General features: G+C 44.6%; 1 protein-coding gene across 2 annotated transcripts in view; it reads right to left on the bottom strand.

Annotated features, from left to right (window-relative positions):
* LOC306916548 (serine/threonine-protein kinase 38-like) overlaps window positions 1–20465 on the bottom strand; it is a 33427-nt gene that overhangs the window by 11322 nt on the left and 1640 nt on the right. For both annotated transcript variants that reach the window (XR_013788996.1, XM_079494448.1), the window contains exons 2-9: window positions 15513–15652; window positions 13482–13533; window positions 6471–6593; window positions 5732–5815; window positions 3746–3869; window positions 3005–3159; window positions 2185–2287; window positions 424–485 (exon numbers count right to left, since the gene is read on the bottom strand). Coding sequence is in view for 1 of the 2 variants with exons in the window: in XM_079494448.1 (XP_079350574.1) it covers window positions 424–485; window positions 2185–2287; window positions 3005–3159; window positions 3746–3869; window positions 5732–5815; window positions 6471–6593; window positions 13482–13533; window positions 15513–15646 (837 nt within the window). In the remaining variant the exon portion in view is untranslated. The remainder of the gene's footprint in view (window positions 1–423; window positions 486–2184; window positions 2288–3004; window positions 3160–3745; window positions 3870–5731; window positions 5816–6470; window positions 6594–13481; window positions 13534–15512; window positions 15653–20465) is intronic.

The following is a 20465-nucleotide window of genomic DNA, read 5'->3' as shown; positions in this document are numbered from 1 at the left end:
GTCACTTTTGGGTCAATTTATTCATTTATGTAATAAGTAGCTGTGTAATAAGCAGGATAATGAATGGCTAGGTGGGGCTGATAAATAAATCACCTTCAGGCAGGGTGATTAGCCACCGTCGGTTAATTTATCAACAACGACCACCTAGCCACTCATTATCCCTTGCGTAATGTATTTGAACCCATTTTGGGCGGGAACCCCTTTTGGTGTTAGCATTATGTTATGCTTTAGCTATTGAAAAATAGCAGATCTACAAGCTCATAGCGCGCCACCGAGTGGCGCGCTACGAGCTTGTAGGTCTGCTATTTTTGAAAAATCGACTGACATAGAAACATAGCTTTTTCAGAAAACTGTCAGGATGTAGAAGAAATTTTTAGAATCTGATCTCAGGTCAGAATGGGTTAAACTCCGTAACTCTCTTACCAGCTGCCGGCGGTTCTTCTTCCACGTCTCTGCTTTCCTTTTGGAGTTCATGTTCTGGAAGGCTGCAGATTGTATGAAAATATAACCAATACAAAGGAGTTCATGTTCTGGAAGGCTGCAGATTGTATGAAAATATAACCAATAAAAAGGAGTTCATGTTCTGGAAGGCTGCAGATTGCACGAAAATATAACCAATAAAAAGGAGTTCATGTTCTGGAAGGCTGCATATTGTATGAAAACATAACCAATAAAAAGGAGTTCATGTTCTGGAAGGCTGCAGATTGTATGAAAATATAACCAATACAAAGGAGTTCATGTTCTGGAAGGCTGCAGATTGTATGAAAATATAACCAATACAAAGGAGTTCATGTTCTGGAAGGCTGCAGATTGTATGAAAATATAACCAATAAAAAGGAGTTCATGTTCTGGAAGGCTGCAGATTGTATGAAAATATAACCAATACAAAGGAGTTCATGTTCTGGAAGGCTGCAGATTGTATGAAAATATAACCAATAAAAAGGAGTTCATGTTCTGGAAGGCTGCAGATTGCACGAAAATATAACCAATAAAAAGGAGTTCATGTTCTGGAAGGCTGCATATTGTATGAAAACATAACCAATAAAAAGGAGTTCATGTTCTGGAAGGCTGCAGATTGTATGAAAATATAACCAATACAAAGGAGTTCATGTTCTGGAAGGCTGCAGATTGTATGAAAATATAACCAATACAAAGGAGTTCATGTTCTGGAAGGCTGCAGATTGTATGAAAATATAACCAATAAAAAGGAGTTCATGTTCTGGAAGGCTGCAGATTGTATGAAAATATAACCAATACAAAGGAGTTCATGTTCTGGAAGGCTGCAGATTGTATGAAAATATAACCAATACAAAGGAGTTCATGTTCTGGAAGGCTGCAGATTGTATGAAAATATAACCAATACAAAGGAGTTCATGTTCTGGAAGGCTGCAGATTGTATGAAAATATAACCAATACAAAAGGAGTTCATGTTCTGGAAGGCTGCAGATTGTATGAAAATATAACCAATACAAAAGGAGTTCATGTTCTGGAAGGCTGCAGATTGTATGAAAATATAACCAATACAAAGGAGTTCATGTTCTGGAAGGCTGCAGATTGCACGAATAAGATATAGGATGACTCAAGAGAGCGGCCGTATAGGTACGCAACTAATAATAATTGCAGTCGTAATCACAGAATCTTTTTCAATTATTCCATGTGATCAAATTAAGACGGTAAAAGGTGCGCTCAGTAGACACAAATCTCTACCAGGAGGCAAGCCTAAATAATAATAATAGTAATGCATGAGGTTACATTTACGCACGCACGCACGATGACAACACCATATTTGTTTTGTATGCGTTAGTAGTAGTAGTAGGGAGTCAGTGGGAGATTACAAAGGTCATTATTAACTAAAAAGAATACATCGCATGGATGCACCTGGGACGTATCCTCAGTGATGTATCCTGAGGTCAACGGGGTTTCGAGTCTACCAACATCATGCCCCTCACTCAGGCGACCCAGCCGGGGTGATCAAGTCCCAACTTACGTCCCAGTAGCTACCCTCAATCAGTCCCACTAGGGAAACACCAGGGCCACACAATCCGTTGGAACTACTCCAGAACTACTCTGCCAGGGCTGGGAGGTACACTTCCTCGAGATCCTGTAAGGTCAAGATTAAGCATCTTGACCTTACAGAACGTTTCCAGACCAAACGGTCCTTGTTGTTCCACGGTGTAAACTCACAGAAGTCGCTGGGAGGCTGGTGGGTCAGGTTCCTGTAGAACTCTGTACGGTGTGCCTTCTTTAGTCCCGTGCACAGTCCAAAATCTGACAGTTTGACGTGTCCCTGGGAGGAAGATAAACAACACATAATTACGTCATCATTGTTTAGCCTCAAGGCTAATAGTCAGGACACGTAGAGCAGACAGAGATGTGTAATTGTCTGTGTCTGTGTGTCTGTGTGTCTGTGTGTCTGTGTGTGTGTGTGCGCGCATGCTTGCGTGCGTGCGCACCAGTGAGATCGGTTCTGACGCACAGCAAAATAGTGAGTGTTCATTACATTTCAGGGTCAATTTCAACACTCTCCATTGGATTTTTATCTCTGCGGACACACTCTACATTGTAAAATCCTGTGTGTCAATTTACGTATTTGGCTCCACTTATAGGTTCCATCTATAAGTTACAGATCCGTAAAATGTCCATTTCGTTCTGACTATCAACCATCTAGCTGGGGACCGCCTAGAACATCCCCAGGGACGCCGCCGGAGGCAGCAAGTTGTCTGGCCTAGGGGGGTGTGTGTGTGTGTGTGTGTGTGCGTGTGTTCTGCTCACCCTGGAGTCCAGCAGCAGGTTGTCTGGCAGGCTGTGTGTGTGCGTGTGTGTGTGTGTGTGCGTGTGTTCTGCTCACCCTGGAGTCCAGCCGCAGGTTGTCTGGCAGGGTGTGTGTGCGTGCGTGCGTGTGTACGTGTGCGTGTGTTCTGCTCACCCTGGAGTCCAGCCGCAGGTTGTCTGGCAGGGTGTGTGTGCGTGCGTGCGTGTGTACGTGTGCGTGTGTTCTGCTCACCCTGGAGTCCAGCAGCAGGTTGTCTGGTTTGATGTCTCTGTGAATGAAGCCCAGCTGGTGGATGGAGTCGATGGCCAGGACCGTCTCGGCGATGTAGAACTGGGTGGCCTCCTCCGCTAGCGTGTCCTTCTTCATCAGCAGGGTCATCATGTCACCTGAGTGACCACAACAACAACAACAATAAACAGAAAATACATGTTCAGGTAGGTGACAAAATGTCAGCCAATCAGGAGAGAATAGCCCTGCCATATACTGTATCAGCTTAATTTTTTTTATAGTGTTCCAGTTCCAATTGTGTCTGCTCATTTCTTTGTGTCATCACTTATAAGTCCACTTGTTTGATTCCTGACTGCATTCTCTATACTGATTGGATAAAATTGGTATACAGACTACATGGTATACGATTATTTAATTTATTTATTTATGTATTTATTTTAATTATGTATTTAATGGTATACCATTATTTAGTGTTTCTGACTTTTTTTTGCAAGTGCCACAAGTAATACAACTACAACAAACACTACTGCTACTTCATTTTAAAAGTTTACTCTTACTCTTCTGTTCCGTTCTCTACTGCGCTCAAGCAATTTCTTACTTCCCAGCATCGAAAATAGAGGGTATGCAAAGTGAGTTTAATGTTGTTTAACGTCGTTTGATCATTAAACCTTAATGCATGCATGCGTGCGTGCGTGCGTGCGAAACGAAGCATGGATAAATGTCATCCGAGGGTGCCAGACAGACCTCCAGGGAGGAACTCCATGATGAGGTAGAGGTTTCTCTTGTCCTGGAAGCTGTAGAACATCTTCACCACCCAGGCTCCGTCCGCCTCCACCAGAATGTCCCTCTCAGCACGGATATGTGCCACCTGGGAGAGACATGAAGTAACAAAGTACATTTACCCCACCATTGACTCCAGCGATCTGGCGGCAGTGCCAACAGAATGCACTGAAAAAGGCAGCAAAGAAGACCCTGTGAACCGGACAGTAGTAATCAGCCATTTTCATGCCACAATGGATCACCTTCTCAATCTCCAGTGTTAGAAACGCTAATATGCTAACCGAGAGGTGGGGCTAATTTGTTATTGAGCTCCTGACATCGTCCCTCACCTCATATCGCCTCAATCTGAGCCTCAATTCAGAGAAACCGCAGCTAAAGGTTGTGTGTGCACAAAGTTTCTGTATTACGATGACGTCACACCATGGAAGCAAGCGTTACCTAGCGACCTAAATATAATAGTATTAATTCTGGATTAATAGAAAATAGAAATGAACGAAACCCTTGATATATATTGTGTTAATAAGTATACTGTACTTAAGTACAATTTTGAGGTATTTGTACTTTACTTGAGTATTTCCAATACTTTCACTTCTACTCCACTACATCTCGCATTACTTGAAAACTTTAGTTACTAGTTACTTTGTAGATTTTGATTATCACAAAACCATACATTAACCACATTTGCGCGATGCATTGCGTGCTTGTAGAACGGACGGAGATTATTGATATCAAAACCGATCGCATCGCTCCACAGGCTGGGAGCGTCTGTTGCGCAACATTTGATGTTATTTCCCGGTGGGAAGTCATCGAAAATGTTCTCCCCCATTTTAGCCGACGAGACCGAAAATCTTAAAACGTAATTAACTTAATAACTCTTGATCTAAATCATTCCGTCCCATTCTAAGCAAAGATTATGTGTTAGACCAGGGGTGCCCAAAAGGTAGATCGCGATCTACCAGTAGATCACAAGGGCTGTGCAGGTAGATCACATTACATGCCCCTAAAAAATATATTTAATTTAAATTTTGCCACTTGAATTAAGGTGACTTGATTGACATTTAGAAGGGCCTGTCAGCTCAAACCCACAATGTATTACTTTGTTTTCAAGATTGTTGTGCACAAACGTCAGTAGCATTACAAAGTTATATACTGTGGAGTAAGGAAACAAGACAGGAGACCGTGGGTGCGTTGAGGTAGTTTACTCACTTTCCACATACAAAATATTACAGTACACACTGTCGGTAGAAAGAAAAACCCTACCAATTCCATTTTCCTTCTATTTCCCATTCCAAGTGTGTTTGTCTTATGTCTTACTGTAGCCTATGTAACGCTGGGCGCTCTGAATCTTGCCAAGCTTCCGCGTGCGTAACAGAAGGGGAGGTTCGGTAGGCCAATCAGAGGCGCGACTCCCTCTTTCCCAGCGACACTTGCTTTGGCAATGCAAACGTTTGCTTCCTCATGCCAATAAAGCTGGCCAGTACTAGTCACACACACATCACTCCAAGGAACTACCGCGGCCAATGAGGTATCTATTTTATCCCATTTTGACCTGAGATCAGATTCTAAAAATGTCTTCTACATCCTGACAGTTTTCTGAAAAAGCTATGTTTCTATATCAGTGGTTCTTCGATTTTTCAAAAATAGCAGACCTACAAGCTCGTAGCGCGCCACTCGGTGGCGCGCTATGAGCTGGTAGATCTGCTATTTTTCAATAGCTAAAGCATAACATAATGCTAACACCAATGCTAACAATGGGTTAAATGGTCACAATCACAACACAAAGGCAGACTATGCAACGTCCATAACAGTAGGAGGCGCCACATCACCAACATTGTATTATTTGGGGTTTTCCTCTGGAGTGAATCACAGACATCTCTGTCTGGATTTAGGCGGTAAAAAAAAAGGAACATACATTTCCAAATGGACACAGAAGAGTGGAATGGAACTCACCTGTTCCTTCTCCAACATGTCTGCTTTCCTCAAGATCTTCATGGCATAGATGTGTCCTGTGTCTTTCTTCTGTACCAAGCGAACCTGGGAGTTAACATAAAACCTAATATAAAAACAACTTCTGTACCAAGAGCCCACTTGTCTGCTTGTCTTACACGCTATATATTGTAATATTTTCCCAAAATATATTGTATTTAGACACATATAGATATGTAGAAACTATTTTCTCTGCTGGAATAAAGACCTCACCGCAGGACTAATCACAAAAGAAGAACAGAGTTCCCACACGTTTTTACCAATGAATTTCCAAAACCATTCCATAATATTTAACCCAATTTCCAGGCCTATATAAATCAATCAATCATTCCGCGCAATAATGAGTCTCTTACTCCTATGTGCAATGCCCAAAGACAGGCAGTGTAGCAACAACAAAGCATAGAATATAGAATGCTATAATTGCTAACCAAATTTTGCGTCAAATGTTTTGCTACACCACCTGTACTAGGGCATAGGATCACGCTTGCAGCACGTTGTGAGCTTGTAGTTACTTTTGTCACGTACCGGTACACATTAGGCTGCAATCATGCTAAGCTTTTGGCGAATAACAACTTATGTTACATATTTCGTTTAATGTTATACATGTTTTGGAAAAAAGGTTTTTTTTTATTAACTATTTTCAAAATATTTCCAGAAATGTCATGACCATAATAATGATAATAAAAACTTAAATATACTGTACCTCTCCAAAGGCCCCTCGACCTATGACCTTGAGGGATTCGAAGTCGTCGAGGCCGAGCCTCGTTCTCTTCAGTCTCAGGAACTCTGTCTCCTTACGAGCATGCTGGGAACGCCTCATTACTTTCTGTACAACACACGCACACGCACACACACACACACACACACACACACACACACACACACACGCACACACACAGCGTTACTTTCTGCAAAGTGCAACAAGACAGTGAGTCAGACCACCTTTACACGAGAACGGTCGCCAGAGAAAACGGTAAAGTCCCGTTGCGTTCTCATTTTTTAGCGACCCTTTACACGAGAACGCACACTTTATGAAAACACTATAATGTGCATGCAAAGTCGCTAGGTGGCGGTAACGGACTGCTAGATAGACCAGTCACCCACGTACAAGAAGAAGAACCGGGTAGCTCCCCCTTCATGCAACACTATCAGGGTTTTGAAGGACGCTTCCAGGTGGCCGTCTCTGCCTGCTTTCTAACCACATCTAGTGACAGACAGGCTGACAGGCAGCCCAGAGGCAGGCAGAGCACGCCACGGGATGGTTATTGTGACTGCAGGTCGCATTTACTATGAAATCGTGCATTTCCCGTCAGTCAGTTGGTTGGTTGGTTGGTCACCCCAGGCATGACCATATATAGTCATGCCTCATGACATCACGTGACATCATCATGGATGGAGATCCCTTTTTTTTAAAGATATTTTAGTCACCCACCATCTCACCTAGGTGATTATCACATGAGCTACCAGATGTCGACACAGTCACAGGTACATGGGCATGAAGAGGAGGAAACGAGGAGAGCGTATGAATCACCTCGGACCCACATTAGCCCCCAGGAAATGATGCTACAGCAAATACTGGAGACAGCTCGTCAGCAAAGCGAGATAGCTCGTCAGCAAAGCGAGACTGCTAAGCAACAAAGCGAGACTGCTAAGCAACAAAGTGAGACGGCTAAACAACAGAGCGAGATTGCAGAACAAGTAATCAAATCCCATTCCGCCCGGTCCTCCGCCCGAAGCTCCAGACAGGCCTCTGCACGCCACTCCCTTCAGTCTTCAGTAAGGTCGTCCAGACAAGTGTCACGACAGCAGTCACCAACTCGCCCCCCACAGGTTGGTTATCCAGAGCAGTCCCGCTCTCCACACCAAGCCCGAGCTGAAGATAGTCAAGTTTCATTAGCCGCAGAACTGTCTGAGCGATTAAGCACCATTCCACAAGACAAAGAGCAGTCCACACTGCCTCCGCCAGTGGAGGAGGACGATGAGGACGAAGATGAAGAGGACGATGAAGACGATGAGGAAGAGAAAGAGGATGATGAAGCTTCGCTGTCATGTCACTCACGCACCTCACAAGTCGTCGCACAGTCATCTATTCCAAAGCCCCCAGACTCTATTAAGTCAGCTGTTCACAAGTCCTCACCAGTTGCTACCCAGTCAACTGTCCCCAAGCAGGAGTTTCATACACGCCAACAACCTCAATCGACCCCCCAAGGCAGGTTGCCTGATAACCCAAGTCAGCTTAGTCATCAGTTAAAGTCAGTCAAACCAAACCCAAGCCCCCCTCAACAACAACGTGGGTTTGCCTTCCCAACACACTCTGGGCCATATCCTCAGCCTAACCCTGGTTACCCTCAAGTTAACCCAAGTGGCTTCGCACAATATCCCCCTGTGATGTTGATGCCACCGCAGCTCCAGGTAGAGGGTCCAACCTTCCCAGACTTTACCAAGGAGGACAGAGCTCAGTATGTTGAACTCCGCCTTGCTCTTCGCACTCTCCTGCAACCCAGCCAACCTGAGCATTACAAGTATGCCATCTTACTGAAACACGTCAAAGTCCCAACAGCCCATCGACTCATCCTAGCACATGCAGAATCCAGGACCCCTTACACTCTTGCCTTAGAGACTCTTGATGATCGGTATGGCCGTCCATACCAGTATGCTCTACGGGAGATAGAGGAACTGGAGTATCTTCCCCCTATAAGAGATGATAGAGCCTTAGATGACTTCTCCACCAGAGTCCAGTCACTGGTTGGGATGTTAAGGTCCCTAGGTAAGGATGGCAAGGAAGAGCTGCGATGTGGCTCCAATGTCAACCGTCTCTTAGGCCGACTTCCCAAAGAGAAACAAGAACGGTTCCGTCGCCATCAGTATTACAAAGACCCACTTAAGCTCAAGTTCACCCTGATCGAATTTTCCGACTGGTTGAGATCAGAGGTCAGATGTCTGGATTTTGACTACACCAAGCAACTCACCGAGGAGAGGAAGATCAAAACCAGATGGAGATCTGAGACCACAACTCTGCTCCAGGGGACTTCAAACCCCACCCCAGTCACCACACCAGCCCCATTTCCCCAATCACAGCCAAGTGAGCCCACTAATGTTGTGAAAGGTAAAAGCCATTGTGCGTACTGTGAGATGGAACATCACCTTAGCCAATGTCCAGAATTTTCCAAATTGACCAAGGAGCAGATCACAGACTGGGTGAAGACAAATAAGAGATGCTGGCGGTGTGGCCGCAACCATTTTGCATCAGCTTGTGACCTTAAGAAACCCTGTCCTTTGTGTAAGTCCAAACACCTTGCTGTTCTCCATGATGTGAACCAGAGGGATCAAGTGAATCACAAGCCTGTCGACACCACAATGTTTGCTGCCTCCTCTGCCGATATCAGCCCCTCATCTGAATGTCTCTATGTCGACCAGTCTAGTGCTTCAAACCAAGTGAAGTGATGCTCAAGGTTGTTAGGGTCAACCTGCATTACAAGGACAAAGTACTGGATACCTACGCCATCTTGGATGATGGGTCTGATAGAACGATCCTGCTCCCATTTGCAGCCCAGTACCTTGACATTGAAGGTCATCCTGAAGATCTCCCGCTCCGGACAATACACAAGGGTGTGTCAAAACTGCATGGTTTTTGTGTATCCTTCCATGTTTCCGCACCAGCACCTTACCAGAAACTCCACAAAATCCAGAATGCCTTTACAGCACCACAGCTTGGTCTTGCTGAGTACACATACCCCATTTCCCATCTCCAGACCAAGTACCGACACCTCCAAGGCCTCCCACTCTCCCCAATCAACTGTGCTCAACCAACTTTGCTGATCGGCTCTGATCATGTGAACCTGATTGCAGCACTGAAGCCAATGAGAATGGGTCCACCTGGTGGACCAGCTGCAGTAAAGACCCCCCTTGGTTGGGTGCTCCAAGGCCCAGCTAATTACCTCAGTAAACAACTCCCATCCTCCTACTGCCTATTCACTTCAGCAACATCATCAGATGCTCAGCTGTACAAACAGGTTGAGTGACCGTGGCAACTTGATGTCATCCAGAAACAGGAGACAGGGATATGTCGCCAAGCTCCAAGTCAGTACAGTCCTTGCACTCACGTCTTCGGCCCCAACTCTTGGCGTTCCTCTGGAGGTTTTCACTTCCTACGAGGATCCGGTAGAGTCCACCTGTCAGGACCTTCACGGGGCGGCCTCCACTACTGAGGCACCTACAGCTGATGATTGTGTATTGGCAGAAACTAAGATCCTCCAGAAGGCACAGCTGGACAGCTCCGGAATGGATCTGAAGAAAGTATCAAGTGTGAGACCAGCACTATCCACCCGCCAGCATGTCACACTGTTCCCACGAATGAATGTGTCCCTCGGACTCATCCGAGTTGGAGGACAGTCACGCTGCATCAGTGAGTTAGAGGAAGGAGTCATCCATCCGATAGCCCAGCACCAAAAACACCCCACCGCCCAGACGACTGTCCATCAGTATCACCAAACCACCATACCACCAGAAAACGGGTGTGCCCTCTGGGCAGAGGGATGCTGTTTCTGCAAGGTCCAACCGGATAACGACCCAAACAAGATGGAAGACCCACCGCCGGCGGCACCAGCTCCTCCTCCCCCTGCCCCCCTACCTACTTCAGCCAATCCTCAGCTCAAAGGAGTGATCAAGGCAAACCCTCAGCAGGAGGTACCGAGCTCCAATGACCTACCAGTTGTTATCAATCCAGCAGATGACAACAAGATCAAATTGAGCATTTTCTTTAGAGCTAATTCACGTGGTGAATTAGGGGGCGGCTGTAGAAAAGGCTCTGGCAGTGGAAAAGTACTGAGCCAATTGAACACTATGGCAACCCCAGCCTAGGCTTGATTAGGGGAATTCCATACACCTGCTAAAGCCCCCACACCTGTATCTTGATTAGAGCAGTCTCCAAACTCCCCACTCAGTCACTCTCCAGCCACTCACTCACACAGACAGTCATTCCAAGCAGAGACTCTCCACTTCACCAGGACTTTTCCTCCTTTCCACCGTTCAAGATCACTACAGTCCTTCCAATGTGTGTGCGTAGATGCACATATGTAAGTTTCCTTGTACTTTGAGTTAGATGTTTACAGACAGGTGAATTTATACTTTAGTTGTATTAGGAGGAATGTTTGTGAGCCATGTTAATTCCTAGCCTCCATTAGCCGTGTGCATTATTAGCCAATGCTCTGTGCATTTAATGTCAGTTGGTAGTTCTTTAAGCCAAACTGTGATTTATGTTTATGATGATTGCATATTGATGTTGAATGTTATTCCTGTCTCTACTTGTAAACTGTGATTGATATTATTATTATTATCTTCTGTTTTAGACCACACACATCCAATGTTATGCCCATGTACCCTGTGTTACCAGTAAAGCACGCTGTGATTTCAAGTCCTGTGTCCGTGTTCTGATCGACACCCCATAGTATCCAAACCACCCACCGTACTCCACACAATGGTTATTGTGACTGCAGGTCGCATTTACTATGAAATCGTGCATTTCCCGTCAGTCGGTTGGTTGGTTGGTCACCCCAGGCATGACCATATATAGTCATGCCTCATGACATCACGTGACATCATCATGGATGGAGATCCCTTTTTTTTAAAGATATTTTTTGTCTTTTTCTGCCTTTATTGATCGATTGATAGTAGACTGACAGGAAATGGGGAGAGAGATGGGGGGGGAAGACAAAGGCCGTCGGGATCGGGAGTCGAACTCGCGGCACACCATCAGGCTGGCTCAGCAGCCTAGGTGCCCAGATGGTTGAGCTAACCGCCCGGGCCTGGAGATCCCTTTTGACTGATACCTGTCCATTTAAACTCTAGACGTTATTAGTGCAGCCACGCCAGGCAGCCGGCGAAAACTAGAGTTCTCAACAGGCCCGAAAATGAAGGCCCGGCCCTACCTGGGCTCTCATCAAACCCTGTACACTCAAGACACTACCCCCACTGCCACCCTTAGATCTCCACATATGTAGCTGGCCTGTTCTGACATTCCATATGTTGATCTGACCACATCAAACCCTGTACACTCAAGACACGCTCCATATATGGCCATCATATGTTGATATGACCCCCCCATGCCAAAGCGCTAGCGCTCGCCCAGCAGTATGCCGTCACCTAGGCGGATGCGTACACTTTTAGGGCGAGGACGCTTCTCGCCCTCAGGCGTATTACTGGTATATTTTATGTATACATTACATAAACGCTGCTGCCGCCGCCTATCACAAGGCTTTTTTATTTACATCATGCTATATACTGTATATTTAACAGTGGTTTGCAGTTGAAAAGTAGATAATCTAATCTTAGTCCCTCTTGATCTGTACCTTGTGACTTATCCTGCATTTGAAAAGTACCCAAATCTGTTTTTTTCTGTTTTTATTAGCCATCAGCCTCTAATATATTCATATATATATATATATATAGATTATATTATTCTACCATCATGTACCATGATGATAGAAAACAGCATGTTGGGGCGGGCATACACATATCTACAGGAGGATGTAGATTTTCTTTTCTACATGTCCTAGTTGTGTGCCCCAGTTTGCATGATATCTTTCCTCTGACTCTGCGTAACACATTTACCCATGAGGCGAAACAAAGTTGACTTTGCCAACTAGTTTTCACACGGCTGTGGCCGTTATTTACATTAGGGACATCTGTCCTGTACAATTCTCACGCTCGTTCCTAACACTCTGTGATGCGAGCGAGCCAATGAGCGAACACTGAACTTCCAGTACTCTCAATCGATCCGATCCGAGAGAGAGAGACATTACTGAAGGCGGTCAAACACACAGTCAAAGCTAGGACAGTTGTTCAGGCTCAGACAGTAGGAGGCGCTAATGTCTTCCCCATCTCTCATCTGTACTTCAAACACATGGTAGGTTATCAGGACCAGTGGTGTCATGGTGATTTTTTTACTGGTACCACGGAACGTCACACGCGCGTGCATGTGCGCATCGCATCGCGGCATGCACACAGAACAGCTGCATAGCCTAAGCCTATTGTTAAATAGTGTATGAGTTTTAGACACACAAACAAAACACAAAAGTAGACTTAAAATGGTCAGACAAACATCTTTACTGCACACTAAACTAAAAAGTTTGCTTTGGACGAATAAATGTGTAACTGTTCTTTGATGGAGAACACCACACAGCAGCAGTAGCCTACTGGAGTACAGTCCACACACACTGCTGTAAATCAAGTGTGCATGCTTACCGTATAGGCTACGTGTGCTCACAGTCACCACTCAGGTATAAACAGTTAAAGCTGTTGTTATGCAAAGTAGTGGCCATTTGAATTCGGCACGCTACTTGACACGGTGTGAAAATAGGGGGAGGTGGGCGCCAGTAAACCTAGACCACTGGGTACTTGGTGCGTCTTGGTGGTGATTTCTCTTGAATAGGGGAACGCGTTCTAGCGTGCACGCACGTGCACCGTTCCGCTCCGTCCCTGTGCGTGCACGTCAAAAAAATTACTGGCACCACGCCGTGGTACTGCGTTCTACGAGCATGACACCACTGATCAGGACAATTTGTGTCATGTTCTCACTTACAAGGTCACTCACTCGCTTGCTGCATGTCGTTGAGGAAAAGCTAAATAACTAATCACAAACACTGATGATGTACATTAGTATTGAGTATCTTCCTTATTTGGGTGTAAACATCTATTTGTCAGCCTCTTGGTATACCTCTTCATCCAGCAAGCCCTCGTCGTCCATGACTTTTTCAAGCTTCTTCTGCCTGGGAGCAAAAGACACAAAACATTGTCAAACATGCTTCTTCTGCCTGGGAGAAGAAAGACATGACACACAATACACTGACAAACACGATGACAATATGTCCGTACAAATGTGTCCATTACAATTATACAATTTAGCAGACGCTCTTAATCCAGAGCGATTTACAGTAAGCAAGAACAACAATACATCAAATACATAGACATAGTCATCAAGAATAAGCAACCTAAGAACCTAACATCTGTCTAACAGTATAATATCTGTACAGTGATTTAAGACCGACCCAATTACTGAATGTCAAGTCTCCAGGTTTTCTTCAGAATATGTATGACATTCATTTACCATGACACTATGTATGGCACATGAGGAGTCCACTAGTCCTATATTTGAATTGAAATCCTGAATGTTTTGCTATTTTTGAATTGGAATGGAACTCTTGTCTAAGTGGACACTGTGTCTTTTTGGGTGCCTTGTGGTTCACTGAGAACTACAACTCCCATGAGCTATCATTCTAATTGAAATGTTTGACACAGGTGTGAACATCCTATGTCACTTTTAGATTATGCCTGATTTTTGTCTGAATTGGAATCTTGAAAAGTAACCTTTTTATTTAATTTGAAAAACATTTAGTTAAATTTATGTTGACTTTATGAACTAAATACAAAAACATTGAACATAAAATAAGACAATAACATTTTAATACTAGTAATTAGCTGAAATCAATAATATATCAGTATTCTGATATTAACCTGCAGGCCACATTAAGTGATGGTGGGGGCCGCATGTGGCCCCCGGGCCACCGGTTGCCCATGTATGTAGTACACAGTGTTATTGCTGGAAGTGGGAATTGAATCCCTCTGGCAAATATGGAGCAAACACATTGAGGTGGCTGGCTGCCTTTAATATGGTCTACTTCAGACAATAGCTCCATTCTCAGGTAACAACATGGACTAGAATTTGACATAATGCACCTTTGTTGTAATCACTGGGGGTTTTCTAAAATCCACCAACGAGCTGTCGGGTGGTTCTTTTTGGCCAGGTGCTTGAAAGGTAACCTGACTCCGCCAGATTGCGGCAGTATTGAGTTCACACGTTCCCTCCTCCTACCTCAATCTGGTCTCTCTCAAGCAGAAACGATGAACCGGAAGCAGCGGGACAAAAATCTGATATCTCCATAATAATTTTGAGTTGTAGTCTTGTTAGCTTGTGTTTACATTTGCGCTGTGGCACAGCTACAATACGTCACCAGTCTCGCGTTGATCCCGCCTCTAGCGGCCGCATATCGCTCCGATCAGATTTAGTTCGGAGTACGTCATCTCTGCCCGAGAGAGACCAGATGGGAGCAGGAGGAGGAACTCACTGCTGCCACCAGCTGGCGGAGTCAGGTTACTTGAAAAGCACCTGGACTACATTTGCTACTACCTCTAGTAGCAACCATAGAAGTGGACACTTTTTCATGATTGGCTGCCTCGTCTCTAAGCTGCCTCTAAGCCAATGGGAGACTATATCCATAAAACCCATAGTCTGAAGAACGGCATGAAACCCATACTCTGAACGCCGCAACGTGAAGAGCTGTGAGCCGAGGCAGAGGCTGCAGCACACAAACTGATTATACTGTGTCAGTGGTTCCCAAACACAATATCTTTTTAATATTTGCTATAATTTATGGAATTTCTTCTCATTCATTTCTTCATGACATTACTGAATCAAATCATTGGATTTTGTTATTAATTCATGAAAGGTTTTGCTTTTTGGGGATTTAAAAAAAAAGAAAAAAAAAGAATGTAACAAAAAACTAAGGGGACCCATAATAATGTGTCTGCGACCCACAAATGGCAGTTATAACTGAGTCATTCTTGTTTTTTGTGTGATTCTCCTCACAGTCTGGGGGTAGACTGAATCATACGTGTGTGTGTGTGTGTGTGTGTGTGTGTGTGTGTGTGTGTGTGTGTGTGTGTGTGTGTGTGTGTACAGAAGTATGACCTCATCTCGCGCTCTTCGTGCTGCGTGAGCAGAGTGCTGTAGAAGTTCTCCAGGGTCAGCTTGGCGACGGTCACCCGCTCTCGGGTGTGGTTGCTCATGGGAAGGGCGGCGGCCGTCCCTCCCGTCATGGCCATGCTATCCTGGAGGACGTCAAGAGAAACAAGTGTTGATTTTTGACGGCACATTTGGTTGGGGATAAAGGCTGCACAACATATCGTATCATTATCCAGGTATGAACATGCGCAATATCAGTATCGCAAAAAGGCAACGGTATCGCGATATCCATGGCAATATATTGTCGACATATCGTCCACTTCTAAAGCCAGCAACATCCCTCTGCCTTCTTAGCCTGTGCCCCTCGGAAAATAAACCACCACTCCGTTTCTCCCTCTGTCATGCTCCTGTGTGTATGTGTGTGGTCCAGTGTGCGTTTACTGCGTTAGCAAACTCACTAACAAACTTTTTTGAATTTTTTCAATGTTGCAACACTTAAAAATATAGAATATGATTTTTTTACGGTAATATTATATATCGTATCGATATCGCAATATTTGGCATAAATACAGAGATATGAAACTGGAACCAACTGGAACACAAGGCCTCGCTTGAGAACTACTGCTGTATAACATTGGTTTTCAACCTTTTTCATATCAAGGCCCATTATTTATTCAGCATTTGAGCCACGGACCACCATTTGATAGCATTTAGCCTCTCAGACCCAAAACGAAAGAAGATTTTGTTATCGTTGGATAAGATTTCGCATTTACATTACAATGGGTGATTGAGGGTTGCGCTCTACCGCAACGGCCAATCAGCTGTCCATTTTAATAGTTCTCAGGTCTTGTTTTTGTCCTCTTTTTTTCTCATTGTATGGATTTTGGCCAGGCCAGAAATGGATTTGGACAGGCGGACGCCTGCCCTCGCCTTATTGTAGATACGCCTCTGTTACCAACTTTCCACCATTTAGCTGGGGACCACCTGGAATCCCCTCAGGGGGTCCACTACTGTATAACATCACCGAGGGACCGAAAGCATGAAAACGTGTCGTTAGCTCATTGAACGATAAAGAGTTCTGCAGAGCTCAGATAGGGACTAGGGAGGCCTGTTTCGTCTACTTACTACGCCGGAGCCTTTTCCCTTCCCACTCCCAGAAAGCTTTCAACAACAACAACACTTCCTGACTTCTGAGACAAATCACTCACTTGCCACTGTGTGTGTGTGTGTGTGTGTGTGTGTGGACCAGCATGCTTTGGGACATTTCTGTTGGATGGGGAAACAGGGCTCAGGCGCGGACTGGGCGCATTCGGTTAATAAAGAAACCTATACAGAGAGCCAGCTCAGTGGCCTTGTGGTTAGAGTGTCCGCCCTGAGACTGGGAGGTTGGGGTTCAATCCCCGGCCGGGTCATACCAAAGACTCTAAAAATGGGACCCAGTGACTCAGCATCAAGGGTTGGATTGGGGGTAAATCCCTGCGACATACTAGCGTCATGTCCAGGGGGTGTACTTGTACATCAAGCTGCCTCACGCTACAGAAACAGGAGATAGGCTCCTGCCCTATGGGCCTCATGGCTCGGCAAGGCTACTTACTTATACAGAGAGCTGATTTAACTCTCAGTGTAATAATGGTTATTTAATCAAGTTAAGAATGGTTGTGTTTTGGCCCTGGCCGGCCCGGCCTAGCAGTCTGGGCAGTGGGCACCTAGGCTGCTAATCCGACTCCCAATCTCAACTACTTTTGATGCGTGTCACTCCCCATCTCTCTCGCCCATTTCCTGTCAACCTACTATACACTATCACAAATAAAGGCACCAAAAAATAAATAAAAGGCATGGGTATGTTTTGGTGTGATTGAAGTCAGGGTGAGGATCTGGTAGGAGGTTGTGTGACCTCACACCCACGGCTTTGGAGCTCGTAGAAATTGATAGATAGCCAAAACCTTAAAGGAGAATTCCATACTAGAAGGCTTTCTTACCTTTACCTGTAGTTGTTACGTCCCCACCAAAGAGGTCCAGGTGTTATTTTGTGCAAAAGTGCATTATTGGCCATTTCCCCTACCATAAGCCCTCAATGGGGCTTGGGTTTTTGTGCTAATTTGCTTATTTCCATTGAAATAAGTAGTAAAGTGTGCCGCTTGGGATACTATTTACATTAGGAAGAGAGGATATATACAAAAAGAAAATTGAGCGATGGAAATAAGCAAATTAGCACAACACCCCATAGCCCCATTCAATTCAATGCAATACATTGACGGCTTATGGTAGGGGAAATAGCCAATAATGAGTTTTTGCACAAAATAACACCTGGACCTCTTTGGTGGGGACGTAACAACTACAAATAAAGGTAAGAAAGCCTTCTAGCATGGAATTCTCCTTTAAAATAATGTAGTGAGAAGTAAAGTAAAAGCAAATGACTAAAAACAAAATTACATTGGAGGCTGAGACAAAACAAAAGTCAACACATGGGTTTTTGCTATAATGTTATTGTTCCAACAGCTGCCACTTTGCCCAGCTTTAGAAAAATCTAGCCAGAGCAGGAAATTCACATCAACAGCTGATTCCAAATTCCATCAGTAATTTCACTTTTTGCACTGGCAGATAATAAATATTATTCCTAATAATAATAATAATAATAATAATATTTGTATTGCACTTTTCATTCACAAGGAATCCCAGAGTGCTACATGGTTAAAAACACAAAATAAATCATAGAAGGGAAAAAAAGAAAAAAAAGAAAGAAAAAGATAATTAAGTTATTAAAAAATGTAAAAGTCAAGCGCTAAAGCACATCGGTCACAGTAACAAGAAAGGGCCTTCTGAAATAGGAACGTTTTCAGGCCTGTAAAATAAATCACTACTTGGCAGAGTACAAAGACTTCAGTCAAAGGCAGACAACATCTGCAGTTACAACAGGGTGTAAGCACACTCAAGCCGCAAGAAACGCCTAGCCCAGGCATCTCTTCCGGGTTTTGAAACAGCTGGTGGTCAGTGGATGGAAATGACGCTCGCGTGCCGCTTCAACGTGACGCGTCGGCAAAAAAACGGAAACGCTTTGCCGGCGCTGCAAGTTGAAGCCGCGCGCGAGCGTCATTTCCTTTTATTTTATTTCACCAGCTGTTTAAAAACTAGGATGAGACGCCTGGACTAGGCATCTTCTTGCCGTTCTTGGCGCGTGTATGTGCCCGCACCCTTACCGGCACTTGGATGGGGACTGGTGTGTCCCACCCAGGTGGCAACTGGGAATTCACAGTGTTTCAACAAGCAGCAGCATCAACTTCCAATAACTCAGACTGATGCAATTCATCTTGGCTTTGACTACCCCAGGCAGAACCAGCCCACAGCTAAGCAAACAAGACCGTTACAAGGGGAGGCTTTATAAACGGAAGCCAATCTAAAACTGGACAGCTCAAAGTTTGGCCTCTCTAGAGGAAAAAAAAATTCTCTACATAAAATTATGTGTGGCATTTGGATAGTTTACAGATAGCAAAAATCACACCCATGTGAAGTGAGTGGTGCAACTCCGTGTGGGGGTCCCCGGAAGTTCCAGACCCACAGGAACCCGCCCAGGGTGCCGGCCCGGTTCCGGCGAGCTGCCCCGTGTCCGAAACGGTTGAGAAATTACAGAGTTACCTTGTGGGGGTCCCCAGGGGGTCCCTCTACTGTACTGTACTGTACTTTCACTGTACTGTCACACCCAAAATCATGATATATACAGTTAATATGTGTGTGTGTTAGGCTGCACAACAGTGAAAACCAACCAAACGCAATTTTCGTGCTCGGACAGACCCAGCCAGGGACGGACACACAAAGCTCCTTAATGGAGTGGTTGCACCACTCAAAAAATATATACATGTGGTCTTAGTACGGTACCATTAAAATGTGTGGTAAACTGATATGAGGGATCAGGGATTTTGACTTACTTTTCATAGGGCGCATTAACCATAACTTCAGAAGCCAATGCGTGTTATTCCAATACATTTAAAGTATGATCTGACGGTGTTTATTCTTATACAACAATCCTCAAACAGTTTTTCCATATTGTTGGCTTGCTGCCCTTATTGTGTATAATGATGTTCTAACTTCTTCTAAGTTTGAATGAGCTAATGTCAGAGAGCTGTACGAAGTAAAGTGTATAGACAGATGCGCATGTGTCCAAAATCAGTAGACACACACTCTACCCTGGCCTGCGAGTGGCGCGGCGGCGCGCACACGTGCACAATAAAAAAGGGGCTAAAAAACTGGACAAAATGATGGTGCACATTTTATTTATCCCACTGTCTGTCATGACTTACGACCTTGTCTGCTTGACCCAGTGTGAAACAACCATCTGCTCTGCGTAGCAGCGTAAGCATTTTGATATCATATCCATGATATGACCATCAACTGCTTTATCAGAGAGACTGTTTGTCTGTGAACAACGATACAAGATGCTCAGCTCCTGTTCATTCTGTTCTTATCCTTGTTTACATATCTACTTATAGGCACGTCATGTAAGTATCCATTGCCCAATACTGAATACTGTAACTCTCTGTTGTATGTAATAAACTAGAACGTGTCGTGCAAGACCATCTGGTGTGTTATCATGTTCTGGCCGCACGCATCTCAACAACCCTTGTTTAGATGGAGACTAAAGCCAAATTCTAATACCCCAACTCGCTCACTCACACTCGATCACTCCAGCATGGCAGTGTTACGGTGAAATTGGTGACCTGCTGAAATATGTGACAATCGTTGAGACAATCACATAATGTCAGTGTCCGAATGTAAATCGTTGCAGTTAGTTTATTAACAGAGTTCAACCTAGTAGTATTTAGGCCACAAATGTAAAGACCTCCATGTAAGTTGTGTGAAGTCCACAACATATTTCGGCAGGTCACCAATAAGCCTATCTCACAGAATTTCCCCGCCCCCTTAATACGCCCCCTTTCGGGGTTAGTGGTGATAGCGTGACGTCAC

Source organism: Electrona antarctica (assembly GCF_951216825.1).
Source record: "Electrona antarctica genome assembly, chromosome: 23".
Taxonomy (NCBI): domain Eukaryota; kingdom Metazoa; phylum Chordata; class Actinopteri; order Myctophiformes; family Myctophidae; genus Electrona; species Electrona antarctica.
This window is presented reverse-complemented; position numbering and strand designations above follow the sequence as displayed.